The 18942-nt window shown below is 44.4% G+C and overlaps 1 protein-coding gene across 10 annotated transcripts in view; it reads left to right on the top strand.

The window, feature by feature from the left end:
• Nucleotides 1-17741, top strand: part of STAU2 (staufen double-stranded RNA binding protein 2) — a 324604-nt gene extending 306863 nt beyond the window's left edge. For all 10 annotated transcript variants that reach the window (XM_059394724.1, XM_059394721.1, XM_059394728.1 and 7 more), the window contains 2 exons: nt 15353-15441; nt 16622-17741. In XM_059394724.1, the coding sequence (XP_059250707.1) occupies nt 15353-15441; nt 16622-16715 (183 nt within the window). In that variant the 3' untranslated portion in view covers nt 16716-17741. The remainder of the gene's footprint in view (nt 1-15352; nt 15442-16621) is intronic.
• Nucleotides 17742-18942: the final 1201 nt, after the last annotated feature.

Here is an 18942-nt window from a genome sequence, read left to right as displayed (position 1 = left end):
AGAAACCCGCCACCCTATCATTTGTCTTTCAGGAATCCAACCTCTCTTCCACTCAAGTGCCTTCTGAGAGGTGAAGGGTACGCGGATTTTCTCCTGTGAAGGCTTCTTGTACAAAGACACGATGAGAATTAACAAAGTTGGTGCCCCATGCCCACTGCTGGCATGTGGTCCCTGTATCCTCTGGAAATATCTACACAGAGAGGCCATCTTCAGGAAGGGAGAAAAATCCAGGCATTTCTTGGCAATATTAGAGCACAGACGACCAGTCTTAACATCTCCAGGTTCACTCTGTGCACGTGGCACCCCATATCCCCTGACTACAAACGGAGAATTAACTCTATGTTAGAGCTCTTGCTACAGCTACCAGAACAGATAAGACTGAATTCTACCCTACTCTGGAGACTTACAACTTAACGTGAGAAGAGAGATGTGTAGATGCCTCAGCAAGTGAGTGCAGTGACATGATACCACCACACCTGCTTCCTCTTCTCCCCAAGGCATTGCCAGATTTAGTATCCAGGGTGGAGATGGGTGTAGTCATGGAGTTAGGTGTAATAATGTCACCAGGTTCTGGTCAATGGAGGATGAGTGCTTTCCTGAAGTCCTCCTACACACTGCCTTCCGTTTTATTTTCCCATCCACTGGTTGAAAGGAGAGGACCAAAATGCTAGCCTAGAAGAGGGCAGAGTCACAAGATGGAAGGGGCCTGGGACCCTGCTTGACTAGGATCCACAGCCCAGGAACACCCAATTGGTCTTTTCATGAGTGTTGAGATTCTGGGGTATTTGTTCAACAGTTAGCTTATCTTGACTAATACACAGAACACAGAAATCACAAGTCACTGCTCTCTTCCAAAGACGTCATAGAGGAGGTGCCTGATTTCCCTGGGGGCTCATCCCACACTGGATCTCAGATACCATAAGTACTACTTAACTTTTATAGATCAGGTATTGCGTTGTTGCTTTTTATGCTTGTCCTCATTCATTAATTTTTCTCTTTTGAAATACCCTTTTATCTTTACTTGGCTAACAATACTAGCTACACAAAGCATGAGAGTTGCATGCTATCAAATTCCAAATGGCTTATTGCTTTTAGCACCCTCCCCCACTTTCAGCAAATTCTTCTAGCCTTTTGATAACTTAATTTATATCCTTTCCACATATTCATCCAAAAGGCAGCTTTTAAATTCTGGCATGGTCACCCACTCTTCCTCCTGGGCTTTGATGCTACCAGATGCTAGAGCAAAAACATTCACAATATGCCTACAATCTATTTCAATATATAATTCTATCCAACTGAATGTCAGGCATTTCTAAAGAATGTTGTTGGCTGATATAATGTCCCTTGCCCAAGTTAAGGTTTTGATTTGAAATTGCGTATTGGAATGCCTTGTGTTACATTTTGCCCCCAATTTATAAATCTATCACAGATTCTCTCTCCAATCTATCTTACCTCCTTAAAAGATTAACCGTTAAGAGTAGAGTTTAATGTGATAGCTTTAGAAAGCAAATGAAGAAAAGTATTTTGCTTTTGAAAGGGAATGTACCCTCAGGCAAGAGAAAAAAATTCTCTGCTCTTAATACACGTTGGGAACTGCCAGTTGTCATGCTTACAGCTTAAGATGGATTAGGATTCCATCACTGATCATCACATAAATTCTTATACTTAAAACCTTACATCTTCGTCTGCAGCCAAGCAATTAGAAAAAAAAAAAATTGTGTTTGGATACATTAGAATGTGTGGAGCTGTTAGAATACCAGCAGTTTCTTGAAACAACTTAGGAGAATTTTTTACTTAAGTATTTGGCAGACCTAAAGCATATCCCCAGAAGTATACTAAATTTCTTCTCATTTGCGGGTGGAGGTAGATGAAGAGGACCATTTGTAATCATTATTATTTAACACAAAGTCAGTCTCTTTTTTTGATTATATTGTCTAAATGAAGGTGTTTTTAGGAAATCAAGATACTAGTTTTCCTTTGAGATGATTATTTAACCATAAACTTTAAAAATTACTTTTACTGGAGTTTCTAAAAGTTATCAAACCAAGTGTGCTATTAGCAGCAATATGCTTTTCTTTCAGTGATAGTCAGAAAAAGAAGATATAGTTTACTTGAACTTTATAGTGACTTTACATTTCTCTTAGTTTGAAAAAGGAAGGAACACTTTCTAGAAAAAAATTAGAGTTAATTCCAATAAAGTTCCTTCCAAAATTGCAATGGTTGGTGTACAGTAAGTTTACAACACATGAGCACACTTACTTTGGAGACCTCTCGTTATACTTCACTTTCTCCATTTAAAAGACTAACATTTAGCACCTACTCATTCCCCCTGAATAATCATTCTTTAAACATTAAATGAATGGTAACTTCTAGGTTTCAATAAATAGGGGAAATGATCTACTCCCTAATTTCCATAGGGAACTTCTGAGAATTAATAAAAAAAAATATATAGGGCATGTAGGTATTCTTGAAAATGGCCACTGTCTTTAATTATTTATTCATTCATTCTTTCAAGTCATTAATAAATATTTATTGAACGTATACTGATTTAGGAGCAGTAAGCACGGAAAAGGAGACAGCGTGAGGAGCTGCGAGAACACCTGGCTAGGATGGGCAGGTGCAGCTCATCTAGGTCTTGTGGTCACAATGAGTGACACCTGAGTAGAGAACCAGATGGAGTGAGGGAAAGAGCCCATGGGAATAACTGGGGAAACAACCCCAGGTCTAGGGAAAGCATATGAAAATCCTTAAGACAGGAATGAACTCGGGGTGTTCTACAAAAAGGAGATATGCTGGCATGGCTGGAGCTCCGTGGGTATGGGCAGCATGGTAAGGAAAATATAAGTGGGTTAGGGTCACCTAGGGGTTTGGATCAAATCAGAAATTGGTGTTTTGTACGGAGAGCAACCAGAAACTCCTGGAGGGTTTTGAGCAGGATCTTGACCTGTTCTCATCTACGTTTCCCACCTATCACTTAAGGTATATTTGAAGAAATGGCTTTAGGTGAGCATAGATACAGGGAAATACGGTTAGGATGCAATGGCGTGAGTCTTGCTGAGAGATGACAGTGACCTAAGAATGGCAGGAGAGCAGGTAGCAAGACATATTTGGATTCTGGATGCATTTCAAAGAGGAACCAACAGAACTTGATAATGGGTCAGATGTGAGAGGTGAGTGAGGTTGATTCCTAATGTTTTTTGTAAGAGCCACTGGTTGAATGAGGGTTACATGTCCTGGGAGAGGAGGGTTTGGAAGATGATAATCTTGAATTCGGGTCTTGGCAGATTTTAAATGCCTTTTACACACCTAAGGGGAGAAATCCCCTGGGCAGTTGTATTTGAGAACTCTATGGCAGAAGGCCAGGCTGAAGATAGGAATTGGGGGCCATCAATGTTTATAAGGGATTTGAGTCATAGGCCTCAGTGAAATCATCTAGGGAGAAAATAATGGTAGAGAAGATAAGAGGCCCAGGGATGGACTTAAAAGTCCGGGCAAGGCAAAAGTCAGCAGTTGAGGAAACTAAGAAGAGGTTCCCAGTGACCTAAGAGGAAGAGCAAGAGGGTTAGAAGTACCCCCAAAACCTAATCTATTAATCTTAGAAAAAAATATGAGGTTGCTGATTAACATACATTCATGTATAGGTTCTGGTGAGCCCAGTGAGTATGGGGTCCCAGCCTATCTGGGTTCCACCTTTGACAGTGACCCTGGATTAGTTTAGCTTCTGATCTTGCCCTCACCTAAATGGTCCCCATGTTGAGGTCAGTTCTCCCTGCTGAGTCCAGCCAGGAGTCACCACTCACCATCCCACCTAGACAAGTCCTCAGCCTCTGTTGCTGGCTCGATATCCCCTCCCTTTCTACTGCTCCCCCACCACCCTACACGGGAGGGTTGGAGGAGGCAGTGATCTAGCTGGGGTGTTCAGTTCCACTGTGGAGCCAAGATCTGAAGGCTTCTCAGTCATGAGAAGAGGTGGCCACAGAGGCTAGTCAGCCTGAATCCCCAAGGTGAGAAAGAACTTGTCCAGGCCAAGGAACAGAAAGGAGGTGAACACAGAGCACTCAGGGTGAAGAGGAGAGGGTACCTAGGTCCCTAAGGGTGGGGGAGGTCTTTGCAGGTTTTCAGTGATGAGTGACTTTCCTTAGAGCACAGCTTGCTTGGAGTATGGTGAGGGGCTCCTTCTGTCCTGCCTGATGTGGCCAGCAGAGAACCAGTGCCCCAAGAAAGCACCCAATGTAGCTGGCCCCCTTCTTCCTGCAGCCCAACCTTCCCTCCCGCAGTTGTCTCAGTCAGGCCCTGGCCTCGCCTTCTTGGGCCCAACACCAGCTGGTCTCAGGAGAGAGCAGGGCATCAGCCCTTCACAGCTCCATGTGACTTTCAGTCTCCTTCTCAAGGACTGGTGGCTTCAAACACCAGGGTCTCTTCTCAGTCTGTAGTCAGAAGTCAGTGGTTAAAATCAAGGCATTGGCAGCATTGTGTTCCTTTTTGGAGGCTCTGGAAGAGAATCCATCTCTTGGACTTGTCTAGCTTCTGTCAGCTCCTCTCATTCCTTGCTCCATGGCCTTAGCTAACTCGCCCTTCCAAGCCTATAAGGTCACATCCATCTGAGCCTTCTTGCACGGTCACATGTCCCTCTCTGGCCGGCACTGGCCAAGGAACCCTGAGGTTAAAGAGGACTTAGGACTTTGGTTAGAGGGGTCCCTCCTGGCAAGGTAGGCTCATTGTCCCCTCCCCGGGTCCCGGTGGGGAGTAGGTCCTGGACAGCTTTGCCGTTATTCTGCATTCCATGAGACTCCTCAATCTTAAAAGATGATTCAAATACAATGCGTGAACTGTTGGGATGTAGATTCAAAAACCAACTTTAAAAGACATCTTTGAGACTATCAGGAAAAGTTTTACATAACGTGGGTATTTAGATGATAGAAAGGATTTGTTCTTAATTTTGTTAGGTGTGATCATGGCATGTGTCTTTTCTGATACCTGATTTGGAGTCCTCTGGGAAAACATGAAGATACATGAAACCAGACTGGCAAAAATACTGAGCATTCTTAATCTGAGTGGTAGGTGTGTGGGGGTTCAGTATACTATCCTTTCTACTTTGTGAATGTTTGAAAGTGTGAGGATAAGGAGACCACCAAATGCCAGGATGGCCACCAAATGCCCCAAGAAAAGAAATCGGGCTTCTGCCTGCCTCACACATTAAGGGAACCAGCAAGGCCTACAACGCACGTGCCATTACCACCTTGGACTCTATTTCGGTACAACTATAATCCAAAATTAAACAGAACTTTATAAGTTATATTGTTTGACCATCACTCCCTATTGTTCCCAACTGCCCCTATAGCCATGCAATGCAAGAGCACATGAAATGCAGTAAAAATTATGAAATAACAAAAAACAAGAAAATAACAAAAAATAAAGAATTTTTTAAAATTATGGAATAACTGTATGTCTTTTTCAATTACATACTCAAACCTAGCTGGAATTTCTGTATAGACAGAGCAGTGTGTGCCCATGTTCAGGGGCAATGCTTCTCCTTCTCTTTGGAGAAGAATATTAAAGAACCATCAAGTACCAAAGGAACCTTTGGGGCAGGGCAGAATTCAGGCACCATTGCTCTCTAGAACCAGGCTCTCCTTGGGTGGAAGAGACTCCCCTCTGGTCCTTTATTTCAGGATGCCGCCTTGAAGGTCTCAAGCAAAGCTCCCATTATGGGTCTTCCCGGGGAAGGTTTCCCAGGAACTTTCTTCATAGACCTCACACTGGCCCAGGGAAGGGGAAGCATTAGTTACAGACCCCAAAGAGGACAGAAGCCAAAACCCAAATGATTGACATTTCAAAAAGTCACTAGCCATCATCTATAATCCTTGCAGGTAGACTGTGGGACAGGAGAACCTTTTCTCACATGGATGATAGAGACCACCCAGTTCTGCTTTCCTGGGACTGTTTGTCCTACAGCATATTGTCTATAGATGGAGAGGCCATGGGTGGGGGTGGGATGGGGTGTGTAAAAGGTGGAGAGAGAGGCTCATAGGAGAGAACCTTTAAAGAATGTCCTGAAGTGAGAAAAAGCAAGCAGGAGCAAGATGCCGACTCAGAGAATAGAGAGAAAACAGAAAGCAGAAATGTGTCTGTAAGTACTTGTCTGTCTTAGGGAGCTTCAGATGGAAACCAACAAACAATCAACCAAGGAATATTCCTTGAAGATGTTCTATGAACATACTGTGCTGATCTCCAACAGGAAAATGGCTTGGCTGGCCAAGGGCCGACCAACTATTTGAGACAGGACACAAACACATTGAAGATAGCCCACAGTTCAAGGAGGCAGATGGCAAGGGCCGTCAGAAGTTCATAGGTGGGAGACAGGCTGGAAATCAGGGCAGTCCACCCTGGGAAGATGAAAGACTTCAGGAGCAAAGGTGTGGAGGTAAGAAAACTCAGATATTTTCAGCAGACAAGAGGTAGACCCATCAGACCAGGGCAGGAGATCCATGTGGGTGGGGCTTCTGCAATGTTGGTGTGTCTCCAGGCCAGCTGGCTGGGGAGCTCTTGATAATACTGCCAGGTGTTCCTGAGGCTGGTGACTGATCTGTTGATCTGGGCGTCACACTCTGGGAAACACGCTGTAATGAAATTGCAATAAATGCAATTGTAGAGTAGAATGGGGCCAGCTGATGGATGTCAGGCCAAGGATACAGAATGTTATTTGGTGGCTGGAAGTTCTTAATGGCTTTTGATTAAGGAGTGGGTATAATGTTAGAGTTCTCTTAGGAAGAGAGATGGGTAAGCAATCCACTAGAAAAAGTAATAGAAATATATAAGAAATGGGGGCATAAATGAACATGGAGATAGAGATTGGTCTCAACAGAGAAAGGTATGGTATGCCTGGGTAGCTCAGTCAGTTAAGCATCAGCCTTCAGCGCAGGTCATGATCCTGGGGTCCTGGGATCAAGTCCCACGTTGGGCTCTCTGCTCCGTAGGGAGCCTGCTTCTCTCTGTAGCTGCTGCTCCCCCTGCTTGTGCGCTCTCTTTCTCTTTCTCTCTCTGACAAATAAATAAAGAAAGATCTTTTAAAAATTAAAAAAAAAAAAAACCCACAAAAACAGAAAGGTGTGTAATGAAAGCTCTCGTTTATAGTCCAGGAATTAAGCCTAAGAAGCTCAGAGAGGTACAGTAGCTTGCATAGACACACAGCCGGCCTACAGTAGGGCTGGCATTTTAGTCGAGGCCTGAGAGACTGCGAACACCATGCTCCCCACCCTTCCTTGTCAAGGTGAGAGGAAGAGTAGATGAGTTTCTCTTGTTGCTTTGGCCAATGACTAGACTTAGTGGGTTAACCACACAAACGCATTATCTTAGAGTTAAATAGATGAGAAGTCAGACAGGGCTCTCCCTAGCCTAAAATCAAGGCATCAGCAGTTTTTTGGTTTGGTTTTGGTTTTGGTTTGAGGGGAGAATTGGTCGTTTTGCTTTTTTGCCTTTTCCAGCTTCTAGAGACCCCCTACTTTCCTTGGCTTGTGTTCCCCTTCTTCTGTCTCCAAAACTAACCACATCACTCTGACCATTTCTTCCTAGATGTCTCATCCTCTCTCAGCCAAGCCAGGAAGGATTCTCTGATTTTAAGAACTCACGTGATTAGATGGGACTCATCTGGGTAATCCAGAATAATCTTCCCATCTCCATGTATTTATACTTCAATCTCATGTGTGGAACCACTTTTTCCCATGTGAGGTAACATACGCACATTCTGGGGGTGAGGACACGGACATTTCTTGGTGGAGGGGGAGGGGAGGCATCATCCTGCCAAGCACAAGTGACACTGCTGCCACTCATGGACACCTGCCTTTGCACCCAGCAGCATGTTGTGGTAACATATCATTACAGAGGGGACTTTTTGTTGGACAACGCAGGAATTCTGAAAGGAATGATGTTGGTAGAACAAAACCAATGTGGTTAGAGTAGACATGGCATCATGGATGTTTGTCCTAAACACACGCGAATGTTCCTCGGCTCTGTCAATCCTGCCTTAAGCTTGACTCTGTATCGTTGTCAAGGCTGACATGGATCACCCAATGTAAGAGCCTGACCACCCAGTATAGAAGATGCCTAAGTGTGTAGTCCGAGTGCCCAAGTTTGTAGCCGTTTCCCTAATTCTAGAATGAAAATTTCTGTTCTCTGCTTTGGTAGATTGCCTAAAACTTGCGTGTCTTCAGACCACCACCTGCCTTTTTTGTTGTTGTTGTTGTTTTTTGTTGTTGTTGTTGTTTTTTACAATAAATAGCCATCATCTAAGCAGGCTGACATCCCTTTGTTCCAACAGTAAGCCATTCATAAAGTACCAATTTTATGGAAATGACACGAACCAATAGGACTGTCTGAGCATAAATGAAAAGTGCAGGTTCTATGAAACTGTTAGAATCAGGGCAGCAAATGGTTTAATTAAAGCTCAGTGTAATCCTTTTTCATTTTATTTTTGAAGTCCTATCTTTGATTCATCTGCATTGTGGTAGACTGAGGATCCAATTTAGAATTACAATTTTTTCTCTTTGGTATCTTTTATTTTAAAGAAAGAGAGACTTGTGTTTTGTTACAGACCTTTCAAAGCCAGAAAATGATAGCATAGGGATGTTAAAATTCACATTCTTGGGGCAATAATCCTTAAGCTTATGGATGAACCTGCTGGTTTTCAGCCACTGAAATGATTCAGTAGAGAGCCAGTCTTGAAGACTGTTGGGATGAGAAGTTGGGGGAGTCCTCAGCTGCAAAGAAAGGCATTTGCTGTTTGAAGCCCCATCATTTTCTCATTTAAGAAGACCTATTTAGTGAGCTGCACATATGACCACTGTGTGCATTTTGAAAGGAATCTAGCCGTTAGAGCTGCTCCCAGGAAGAGCGCCACATGAGCAAGCACTTCGGGGAAAAAGGCAAAACAAAACAAACCCTGAACACTGACTTAAAATGAAGGCCACATTCAGGCATGTGTGACTGCCTCGACTTTAATGGGAACAGCCTGTTTCTGGGATTCAGGACGTAAAATTGGTGGGAAAAGTGTGAAATGAGGAGAAAAAAAAGGAAATAAAAGAATCCACTGGACACTGTGTTTAAACACCACAAGAAGAACAGTGTGTCATAAAAGGATGAGCTAAAATTCTCATTTTTGCTAACAAGGACCATTGTTGTCTCTCAAAAAATGTTTTAATGCTGTTACATTAAAATGTAACTCTTGAAGAAGAAAGCAGGAAGAACAGGCACTGGTTTCAACACAATTTGCTCATTGCTGATGAGAGGAAAGTTAGAAATTGCAGAAATGGCTGGGAAGTCTCACCTCCATTGTGCGGACATAACAGACACACACACACACACACATACACACAGGCGCGCGTGCAAGCGTGCAAACCAAGACCAGCAAACAGGCATGGAAAGTATCTTCCTGGCATCTTGTTTCTGGCATTGCTATAACTACGCACAAAACAAGTGATCCATGAAATGGTAGCGACATCTGTTCAAGAACCTGTGGGGCTTTCCTCACAAAACAGTTGTAAAATCTGTTGGGGACCAAAATATTTCTACGTATCTATGTAGATGCTTTCTTTTAAGGGAAACACACACACACACACACACACACACACACATGCACGCACGCACTCAAATGGATACAAGTGTTGAGCTTAAAAGACAGGAATAAGAAAAGGAAATGTCATCCACTTCTTTAAAATTTTTTAAAAATTTTTCTCCTTTCAAACCAAGCTACATGAATAGCTTTGAATATACCTTTTCTTCGTTTTTCTTTCCTTTTCTTTCTTCCTCCTCCTCTTCTTCTCCCCTCCCCTCCCCGTCCACCACCAGTCTTCCTCCTCCTGCCCCTCCTCCTCCTCCTCCTCCTTCTTTTTTGGAATCCCGGAACACATAAATGGTCATAAAGCTGAAGTTCGAGATTCCGCGTGGTAGACTGCAGTGACATACGCGTGGATGCTGAGCGAGTTTGTCTTGATTTGGTAGGAAACATTTTCTGACCTTGGAAATGAAATCACTGAGTTGTCTATTTGTCTGCGGCTGCAGCCGCATGGAGGATTCTGGCTACTTACGTTAGTGCATCTTTGAAATTCTCAAATCCCCGGTGTGTGGGAAGTTGCACAACTTGGATTTAAGCATCATTTCAGGATGTTCCTCATTAAGCACCCAGATTTGCCTCCTTCCCACGATTCCCTAGCATTAGTTCACAGGGATCACCCAGCAGACCGTCCAGGCTGACGGGGTGAACGGAGACAGGCAGGGCCTCTTCTTCTCTATTTACCCTCTCGGTAGCTCCGTACTCAGGCTTTAGAGGTCTCTCCAAATGAGAGTTATTTGATTTCGCTCTCACTCCAGTGTCCTTTACTATTATGTAGCATTTTTATAATCTGTTCTTACTTTTTTTTTTTTTTTTTAAACAACGGGCCTCTAGCAAGTAACAATTTATTCTGTTGGAATAGTTTAAACATGGAGATTTTGTTGATTTTACCATCTTCTGGACAGATTCGGCTGTGCGTAGGAAAATGTTTTTGCGGACTGTTCACTTTCAGCATTTGTTCACAAAGCCATTCCATTATACATTGTTCTTTGGAATGATTGATAATGGAGTCTTGCTAAATGAAGGGGGCTATTTCGGGCATTGCTGCATTATCGTATTCTGGGAGCCGATTTGCTGTAGAAAGTGAAGCACGCCCATCTCCCAGATGGCATCTTTTCATCTGTCAAGTATCCTCTCTGGGAAGGCGGTGTTCCGATGAACTGGGGGTAGGGGGGGAGCTCCCCAGCTGAGCTCACGGACCGGCGAGAGAGGAAGCAGCGCGGCCAGTGTTCTGCTAGGACCTGTGGGAGGAGGCACCTGGTCGACAGCCCCTGCCCATCTCAGCTTTCCTAAACATAGTTGGCTTATCGCTCACTATAAATCACTGCCGAGCCCTCTGTCCTTTCTCTGTCCGTTCACCTTTGCAATCCCAGCACCTCCTCTTGCTGCAGGACCCTACAGCCCAGGGGCCCAGCTAAACCCTGCAGCTTGTTTTTCCCTCCTTCGGACAACCCCATGCAGGTGAGGAATGAACCTTCTCAGAACAAGATGGGAGGGGCAAATAAAGTGAGCAGACTTAGTACCCTCGAGAATGTTAAGAAATGACAGTTAAGTTACCTTGTTGGGGTGTCGTGGGGTAATCCTAAGCGATAAAATAATTCCTATAGCAATTCAATTTTAGACCAAACTACAAGAGTCAGAGAAGCGCCGAACAAGCCCTCAGAAGTCAACCTAGGGACCACAAGAAGGCTGGAGACTGGCAGCTCCCCGTGGTCCCCACAAGACAACAAACCCCTTCTCTAGAAAATGGGGATAATTATATGAGCTGACCTCCAGTAACTATTGTGGGGAATAATTAATAGAATGAGTATGGAGGAAGGAATAAGAGTAAGCTGGTAATAATGATATTGGAAAAAGTCATGCTGAAATTGGCTTGAAGGAATTGAGGGGATGTGGTCAAGAATGTGCAAATCTGGGTTCAAATCTCTGCTCTGCCATTCGCTACCTGTGTGACCTGGAGTAGGTTACTGAATTCCTCCCGGGGAGGACCTGCCTGCGGGGCTGTGGAAACACCTGCTGTCACTCAGGTAAAGGCCCCCGTCTCATGACTATGGCAGAGTGATGTTCATCAAATGGTAGCTACTGCTGTTTACAGAGAAGATAAATCACCTTCATTGTCTTTTTATAAATTAGTAAGAAGTCCTCTCCTAATTATAAGCAATTGTATTCAGGATTATCAATAAGATGTGGGTTGAATTATCTCATCAGATAAATAAGGGAATGTTATTTGGAAGCCTTTAAGCATACTTTGGGAGGGAAGAAGCCACGCAAGAATTCTGAAAATCTGTCCGTGGCATTGAGTGAAAGAGCACGCCGCCATTCCAGCCTTCAGTACATACTTTGAGTGATGACAGGCATTTTGAAAGTTCACGGGGACCTGCTTGACATGTTGATAAAATCATCCAGGAGCTTTTGCAAGAGCTAAAACACTGAACCTGCTCCCTGAGACCTGGCCTGCGTCTCCTGTGTGCATCTCCTGTTGGATGGAACAGAGCAGGTGTCACTGGCTCTTGGACTTAGTGAAGCAAGACATTTGGTTCCGGGCATTCAGGCAGCAAGTACCCCAAAAACAACTACGGAAAATGAGCTACAATTAGGCTATGAATGACTTTTGAAAATTGTTTTTAAAGTTGTTTTTGATTGCCATTTTGACCTTGTTGGGAGTAAAACAGGACCGAGAAGCCCTGGCGCTCTTATAGGTCTCAGGCAGCAATATCACATGGCCAGTTTAAGTTTGGGGGTACTGAACAGCCCTCCACAATAGTTCGTTTGGGAAGAAATTGATAAAAACTAGCATTCCTGACAATAATTCACATACTACAGGATCAGAAAAAAGAGTGGTTCATCTGTTCAAAATTGTTGAATATACCAAGACCTGTAAGTTCATTAATGCCCTCCCCATAAAGTCAGGCTATCTGGAAAGGTCAGGCATGGACTGGTCTGGAGAGCTTAGCAGTGAGTGGGCCCAGTGCCTCACCCCATACACGTATGCATGAGGCAGGCCTCCAGAGCTCAGGCTCATGTAACAAGCCCTTGGGAGTGTGCACACCCACGGGGCTGTTCACAGCCAGGCACCTAGGAAGTCCATCCAGCACCTCAGCATTTCAAGACTGGGAAGGACCTCAGCTGTCACTCAGTTGAATGAATCTCAACGAAAGCCAAATCCGGCTGCAGACTTCCTCTGGGGGAGGGGAGTTGTCCAAATCTGGGTCTTTTCAGAGTCAGCTTAATTTTTGAAAGCCACCAAAATTACTCAAAGCCAAATCCAGTGACTAGAATACATGGTCAGGATGGACAAATGAAAAGAAGGTGGGGCCATAAGATGACAAAACTGGTTTGCTTGAGTGCCCCACAAAGTGGTTCTGAGAGGTTAATTCCAAAAGCACCTAGAAGAACACTGCTGCTGTGCTCACAACCTCTCTGAGGGCAGAGGGAAAGCGCCTGTCAGATATTTATTTATTATTTATTTGATTGTTGGTTTGTTTGTTTGTTTGTTTATTTTTAGGTCAGAGCTTTAAACATGTGCCTGTGTTTTGGCCTAGAAATTCAATTTCTAGGAATTTATCATAAGGAAATTATTGAGATGGTACACAAAAATCTTAACCATCAGAAAGCTGGATGCAGCTTTAACAACAGCTTCAATATTGGGAGTGTCTGAAATGTCCAACTGTAGGAACCGGCTAAGTAGAAGAGGACATATCAAGTCAACAGGCTGGGCAGTCAGGCAAAATGATGCCATTGACATTTCTCTATTGACTTGCAAAACTGCTTGTGTTCAATGGAAAGAGCAGATTATAAAACAGTGTCAAGATATGATCGAGGTGAAAGCATGTGCATGTGGGGAAGAGATAGGAAAGCACATGGAAACATTGTAGCAAGTGGGAAATGGGTGGGTGGGATGGTGACTATTTCCGCATTTCTTTTTGGCTTATATCTATTCCGATTGTCCTGTAATGAAAACTATTTTTATAATACAAAGATAATAAAAGGAAACATCACCGGAGAAAGAGGTTCTACTTTGCTTAAGGAGGAATTATGATGGACCTATATTCATTTGTGAGAGTTCTCATAATGAAATCCCACAAACCGAGCGGTTTAATCAACAGCAAAATATCTTCCCACAGTTTCTGGAGGTTGGAGGTCTGAACCCAAAGTGTTGATGGTTCCCTCTCAGGGCGGTGAGGGAGACTCTGTTCCAGGCCTCTCCATAGTGTCTGGCAGTTTGCTGGTGATCACTGATGTCCTTTGGCTTTCGTTGTATCACTGCAATCTCTTGCCTCCATGTGATATTCTTCCTGTATGTGCGTGTCCACACACAGAGTTCCCCTTCTTGTATGGACATTGGTCATATTGGATTTGGGCCTACCCTGTTCCAGTAGGACTTCATCTCCCTGAAAACTTCAAAGACCCTATTTTCAAATAAGGCCACAATTTGAAGGTATTGGGGGTCAGAATTTCAATATATAGATTTTGGGGGGAGGGGTACAATTCAAGCAGTAATGGTATCCCAGTGAGAGAGCCGCACTTCTACCCAACTGGTAGGAGCGCGTAGCCGCCACCTAGGCCTCTGTCAGCCTGCTGTACGCCTTGAGCAGGGGCCTGAACCAGTGGGGTCCAGCACTGACATCCCTGCTTGCTTCTCCTGTAAACCTGAAACTACTCTAAAGGAATTACCTTATTACCTTAAAAATTAAAATCAGAAACTCTGTTACGAACAATGACGTTTACAAGGGATCACACACTTAGCTACCCCAGAGGGGCCCTTGGCAGATAAACATTTGGGAAACTGCAAGGGTTAGTTAGCCCTTTCTCAAAGGCAGTTGAGAAGACGCAGATGACCAAAGTGTGACCCAGCGGGATGTCGAGGATTCAAACAGCCCTAGCTGCTCACACCTATCTCAGACTCAACAAAGCCCTTCTAATGGAGCTTTAGAGTGGTGCCATGTGGGGGAGGGGAAGAAGAACCAAATTCTTATTTGAAGAAATAACAGTTTGGAACGTGCACAAGAGTGTCAACAAGTTATGTAGATCTTATCAGCATCGCATTTTTGGAGCCTCCCAGCTATCCAGCGAGGCTCCGCCAGCCTGTCGACACTCTTCAGCGTCCCACGCATGACGGGCAAATCAACACCTCGGGAGGCTCTGCTGTGGCCAGGCCTGCCTCCCCGGGGCCCCGAGGAGCACACATTTTCTCTCTCCTCGCAGAATACCATCCTGCCACCCCCTCGATATGCACGAGTGTCTTGGGTCCACTTCTCTGCTCACTTCCCGTGACTTGGTGAAATATAAAATGGAACAAGACCTTCGTGCTGACTTTGGGAAGAGTACCTCAGCTGGGGAAATCTGATGGGCTCGCCTCGGAAGGGTAGTTTTGGTAATGTGAGGAGAAATTATGCGAAGTCGTTGTCAGACTGCAAGAGGCTTAAACTAGGTGTTTTTACATTTGCAGATTAAAAACTCTGTGACTTAACAAAATCGCCGATGAGGGACTGGGCATGAGACTTTGGGGGTTCCTCTCCCCACCTCCTCCCTCCACAGACGTAAATCCCTCCTGGTATATACATTGCTCATGATAATATAGCCTTTCAGATGTAATTTTGCTAAATGATGCAAAAAAGCATTTATTTAGACCAATGAAAATGATAGTCTTAAGTGTACATCTCAGCTCTTTTATACTTAACCTGTTTATTAACGTTGAAGTCAGTGAATGGATCTCCTTGTTTGTGTGTTTGTTTTCATTTCTAGGCAGCTTTAAGTGCCTTGAAACAGTTTTCTGAACAAGGACTGGATCCAATGGAAGGGGCAATGAATATTGAAAAAGGTTCTCTTGAAAAGTGAGTAACTCTTCTGCTGTATTCATTCATTTCTAATTTTGTAACTGTACAGAAAAATGAGATATCGATGACACTAAGGTTAAAAGAACCCCTCAGGACAATGATATCTGTGTCTTACAAAGTTATTCATAACACAATTAAATGTAAATAAATGAGAAACATTTATTTTGTAAATATGAGAAAAAATGTAAATAAATGAGAAACAGTAGCATATAGGGTCATTTTCCTTTCCCATAATATGTCCGTGAAAGTTTTAATCTACTAACTGATCATTATTTCTGCATTTTAATGCCTTTGTTGGAAAAATTTATGTGAGTTTTGCTGACTACAGAGACTTGCACAACTCTCTTAAAACATCGGTTTGGCTTCATACCTTTGAGCTTTCTTCTAGCTAAACCACTTTCCAAGGTAAAGATTTTCACTCACACTCCTGCTAAGCCATGGGCACAAGAGAGAAGAAAGAAAAAGCAGCCCAGATGAGGTGTTTCCTCTCCTTGACCGCATTTTGTTGTTCGTAGTGTTGTAGAGACACAAGCAGACATTGCCACCCAAGCGTGGCTCCCAAGGGCTGCAGGGCGAGAAGGCAGCTGGAGCGAGTATTTCTGAATCCAGCTCACAGCCTTTTTATGATACTGAACATCAGGTCTTACCTGAGAGCCTGAAGGTTAGGTCTTTCTCAGAAGCCCAATTTACACTAGAGAATCAGAACGCAATTGCATTACCGTAGTGGAATCCGAACACTTTCCAAACAATTAATAATTGCAAGTGAGATTTCCAAACACACAGAAGAGGAAATAACATTTTTGAGAATGGGAAAAAAAAAAAAATAGATAACCCAGGAAGTAAAAACCGGATATATCGATCCTCCTGGTTAACAACCAACAGCCCTTGGCCGTTGGTCGTTAATATGTAAACGGGGAGAGCGTGAGAAGAGCACATTTGGTAAACAGAGCTGGCATTTTAAGTTGTCTATAGATTGGCAACCATTTATAAGCTAATTTAATCAAAAACATTTCCACATGATCTCATCAGTAGACTATCTGAACATAAATATTGTTGTTTCACTTTAAAATGTCACTTTTGTGGTGACCTTTGAATCCCGTGTGCCATCTGCTAATAAACATGTCTGAAGACGTGCAACCCTGGGCCTTCAGCTCTTGTTAATGTATTAATCTTCCAGACAAGCCCAGCATCTGGGAGAGAAAGCGGACAATAACCAGACACACCCGGGCTCCATCGCTCAGGACTGCAAGAAATCAAAGTCGGTCATCTAGCAGCTCCCAGGACCGCGGCTGCCACCACATCCTTATAAACCTGTCAGCACGCATGAGGGTGTCTGTGTTCAAGGAAATGAATGACTAATACCATTATTTGAGTCTTATGTGAAGACAACACTATTCTAACACAAGCGATAATATGCATAGTACTGTTTACTCAACCGGGGGGGAAATAAAACTTTGAGCATCTCCCTTGGAACCTGAGATCAGATCATAACTCATTTGCCCAGAGGCAGCAGAAATCTGATCCTGCTACTGGAGCTTAAAATAACAATTAATGAGAAGTGTTAGAAACAGAGGTAAAAATTTTAAAGAATTAATAGGGAAATTGGGTTTGGTTCTGTTGTTAGGATTGTTTTTTGTCGTGGCGCTTGTGTTCAGTTCTATTCTCTCTCTCTCTATCTCTCCTGTTTTTAAATAATGCTTGATGATTCAGAGATTAACCCATGACGTGCTGTGGAATGTGATGGTCGTTGTCTTCATATAGAGTCACACGGTTCCTCTTTTTCTGCCGATATTTGTAATCTTCATCCTGTATCCATAGGAATAACTTTTAAGGCGCACGCCTCAGAGATGTATGCAAGCAAACGAGGTTGGAATCAGGTCTGATATTTTATTTAAAATATGAAATAATGTTAGGAACCACTAGTTTCAGTATACTCGAGGAATTCAACAAAACAACCAGTTGTGGGTCTGGAGCTCCATCAGTCCTATAGCCACTGAGGAGGCGTCTGGCCTCCACAAACCATTTCTCCGGGTTCCACGTCCTGCCGTGGAAATCGCAACCACCCTCATCCGTGTGTCGTAGCCCCTCACTGTTTTGCATAGAGCGCGTTCTTAACCGCCTCTGGACTTGGGACAGTGAGTGGGATCAAACTAAATCATGTACATGGCGGGGAAGGGACAGCCTGTTGGAGGAGCCGTCACCGTCTTGCCAGCTTGTAGCCAGCCACGCTCTGGACCAGCATGTTGGAATCCGGCGTGTAGCGAATGCAGTAAACATTTGGTCGGTTTCTGTGTGAAGTGTTGTCATTGTTGTTCTTTCGTTCCCTGGCTCTCCTCTCAACTCTCACCTCAGCGAGCCCCATCCCGAAGGCCGCCACCCAGCCTCGTCAGCCCATGGTGTTGTTTGGGGGTGGGGGGTGCCCTGGTGGCCTCAGACGGGGCGCCCGGGCCCCTCGCGCCACCGTGGGGCCCCCTCCCGGGTGACTCGGAGCCGGCTTCCCGACCGGCCCACGTCACCTCATTGTTCAGCCTTTCTCCGTATTGATTCGCCCACGTTGTGCAATGAGAAAACACTCGATGGGCTCACGGCTCGACCCAACATGACAAGAGAAATATAATTATGTAAGATTTCATAAGCAAAACCACCACAAATCATGATCGGGCTGACTCACACGCGACTAGAGAATAAACAAACAGCAACATAAGGAAATAACTCGAGGGTTGTTTTTAATGATTCCCATGTGGGGAAGTCCGCCAGTATTGGGAGGGCTGGGTGCCCTTGGAGGAAATGGGTCTTGTTACATAAAGCTGGGTCCTTGTGGAAATAACAGCGCGTTTGTAAAGTTGGGGGGTCGCAAGGTAAGCCAAGCTGAGCAACATGTCCTGCTGCCTAGCACCAGGGTGCAGAGGGCCCTGGATCCTTCCCTTACTCTGGGGGTGGGGGGCGGTCGGGGAGGGGGATGGGCCTGGACACAGCACTCCTTCAGGCCGGGTCTTCAAAGTGGATCTTCAGTTTACCAAACACAATAAACAGGGACTACCTCCTGCAGCCCACAGTCAAGAGCAACACCAAGGGCCCAAGGCTGTCAGGGTTGTTGGAGAGCGGTGAGCCCCCCAGGGAACAAACAAGCTCATGGGTTCTCACCACCCAAATACGGGAAACCTTAAACAGTCACCCTCAGAGCTGAGGTATCCCTAACACACCAGGGTGGTGGTGGGCATGGTGGGGTGGAGGTGGGGTGCAAATTTGCATAGGACCTCAACTTTAATGGTGGGGTAATGATCTAAAAATTTCATCCCATCCACCTGCTTGAAGAGCCTGGGCAAGCTTTTAGATATTGCGCCCCCTCCCCCACAACGCAGCCCTGTCTGGGAACCTTTCGGGTTTTCTTTGGGTTGGATTAGCAATGCAAATATTGGGTGGCCTGCAGACCCTTCCAGGAACCCACTAGGATGCTCCAAGCTCATTCCAAAGCACAATGTTATATATCATTAGAGG

Source organism: Mustela nigripes, chromosome 3 (genome assembly GCF_022355385.1).
Source record: "Mustela nigripes isolate SB6536 chromosome 3, MUSNIG.SB6536, whole genome shotgun sequence".
Lineage (NCBI taxonomy): Eukaryota > Metazoa > Chordata > Mammalia > Carnivora > Mustelidae > Mustela > Mustela nigripes.
This window is presented reverse-complemented; position numbering and strand designations above follow the sequence as displayed.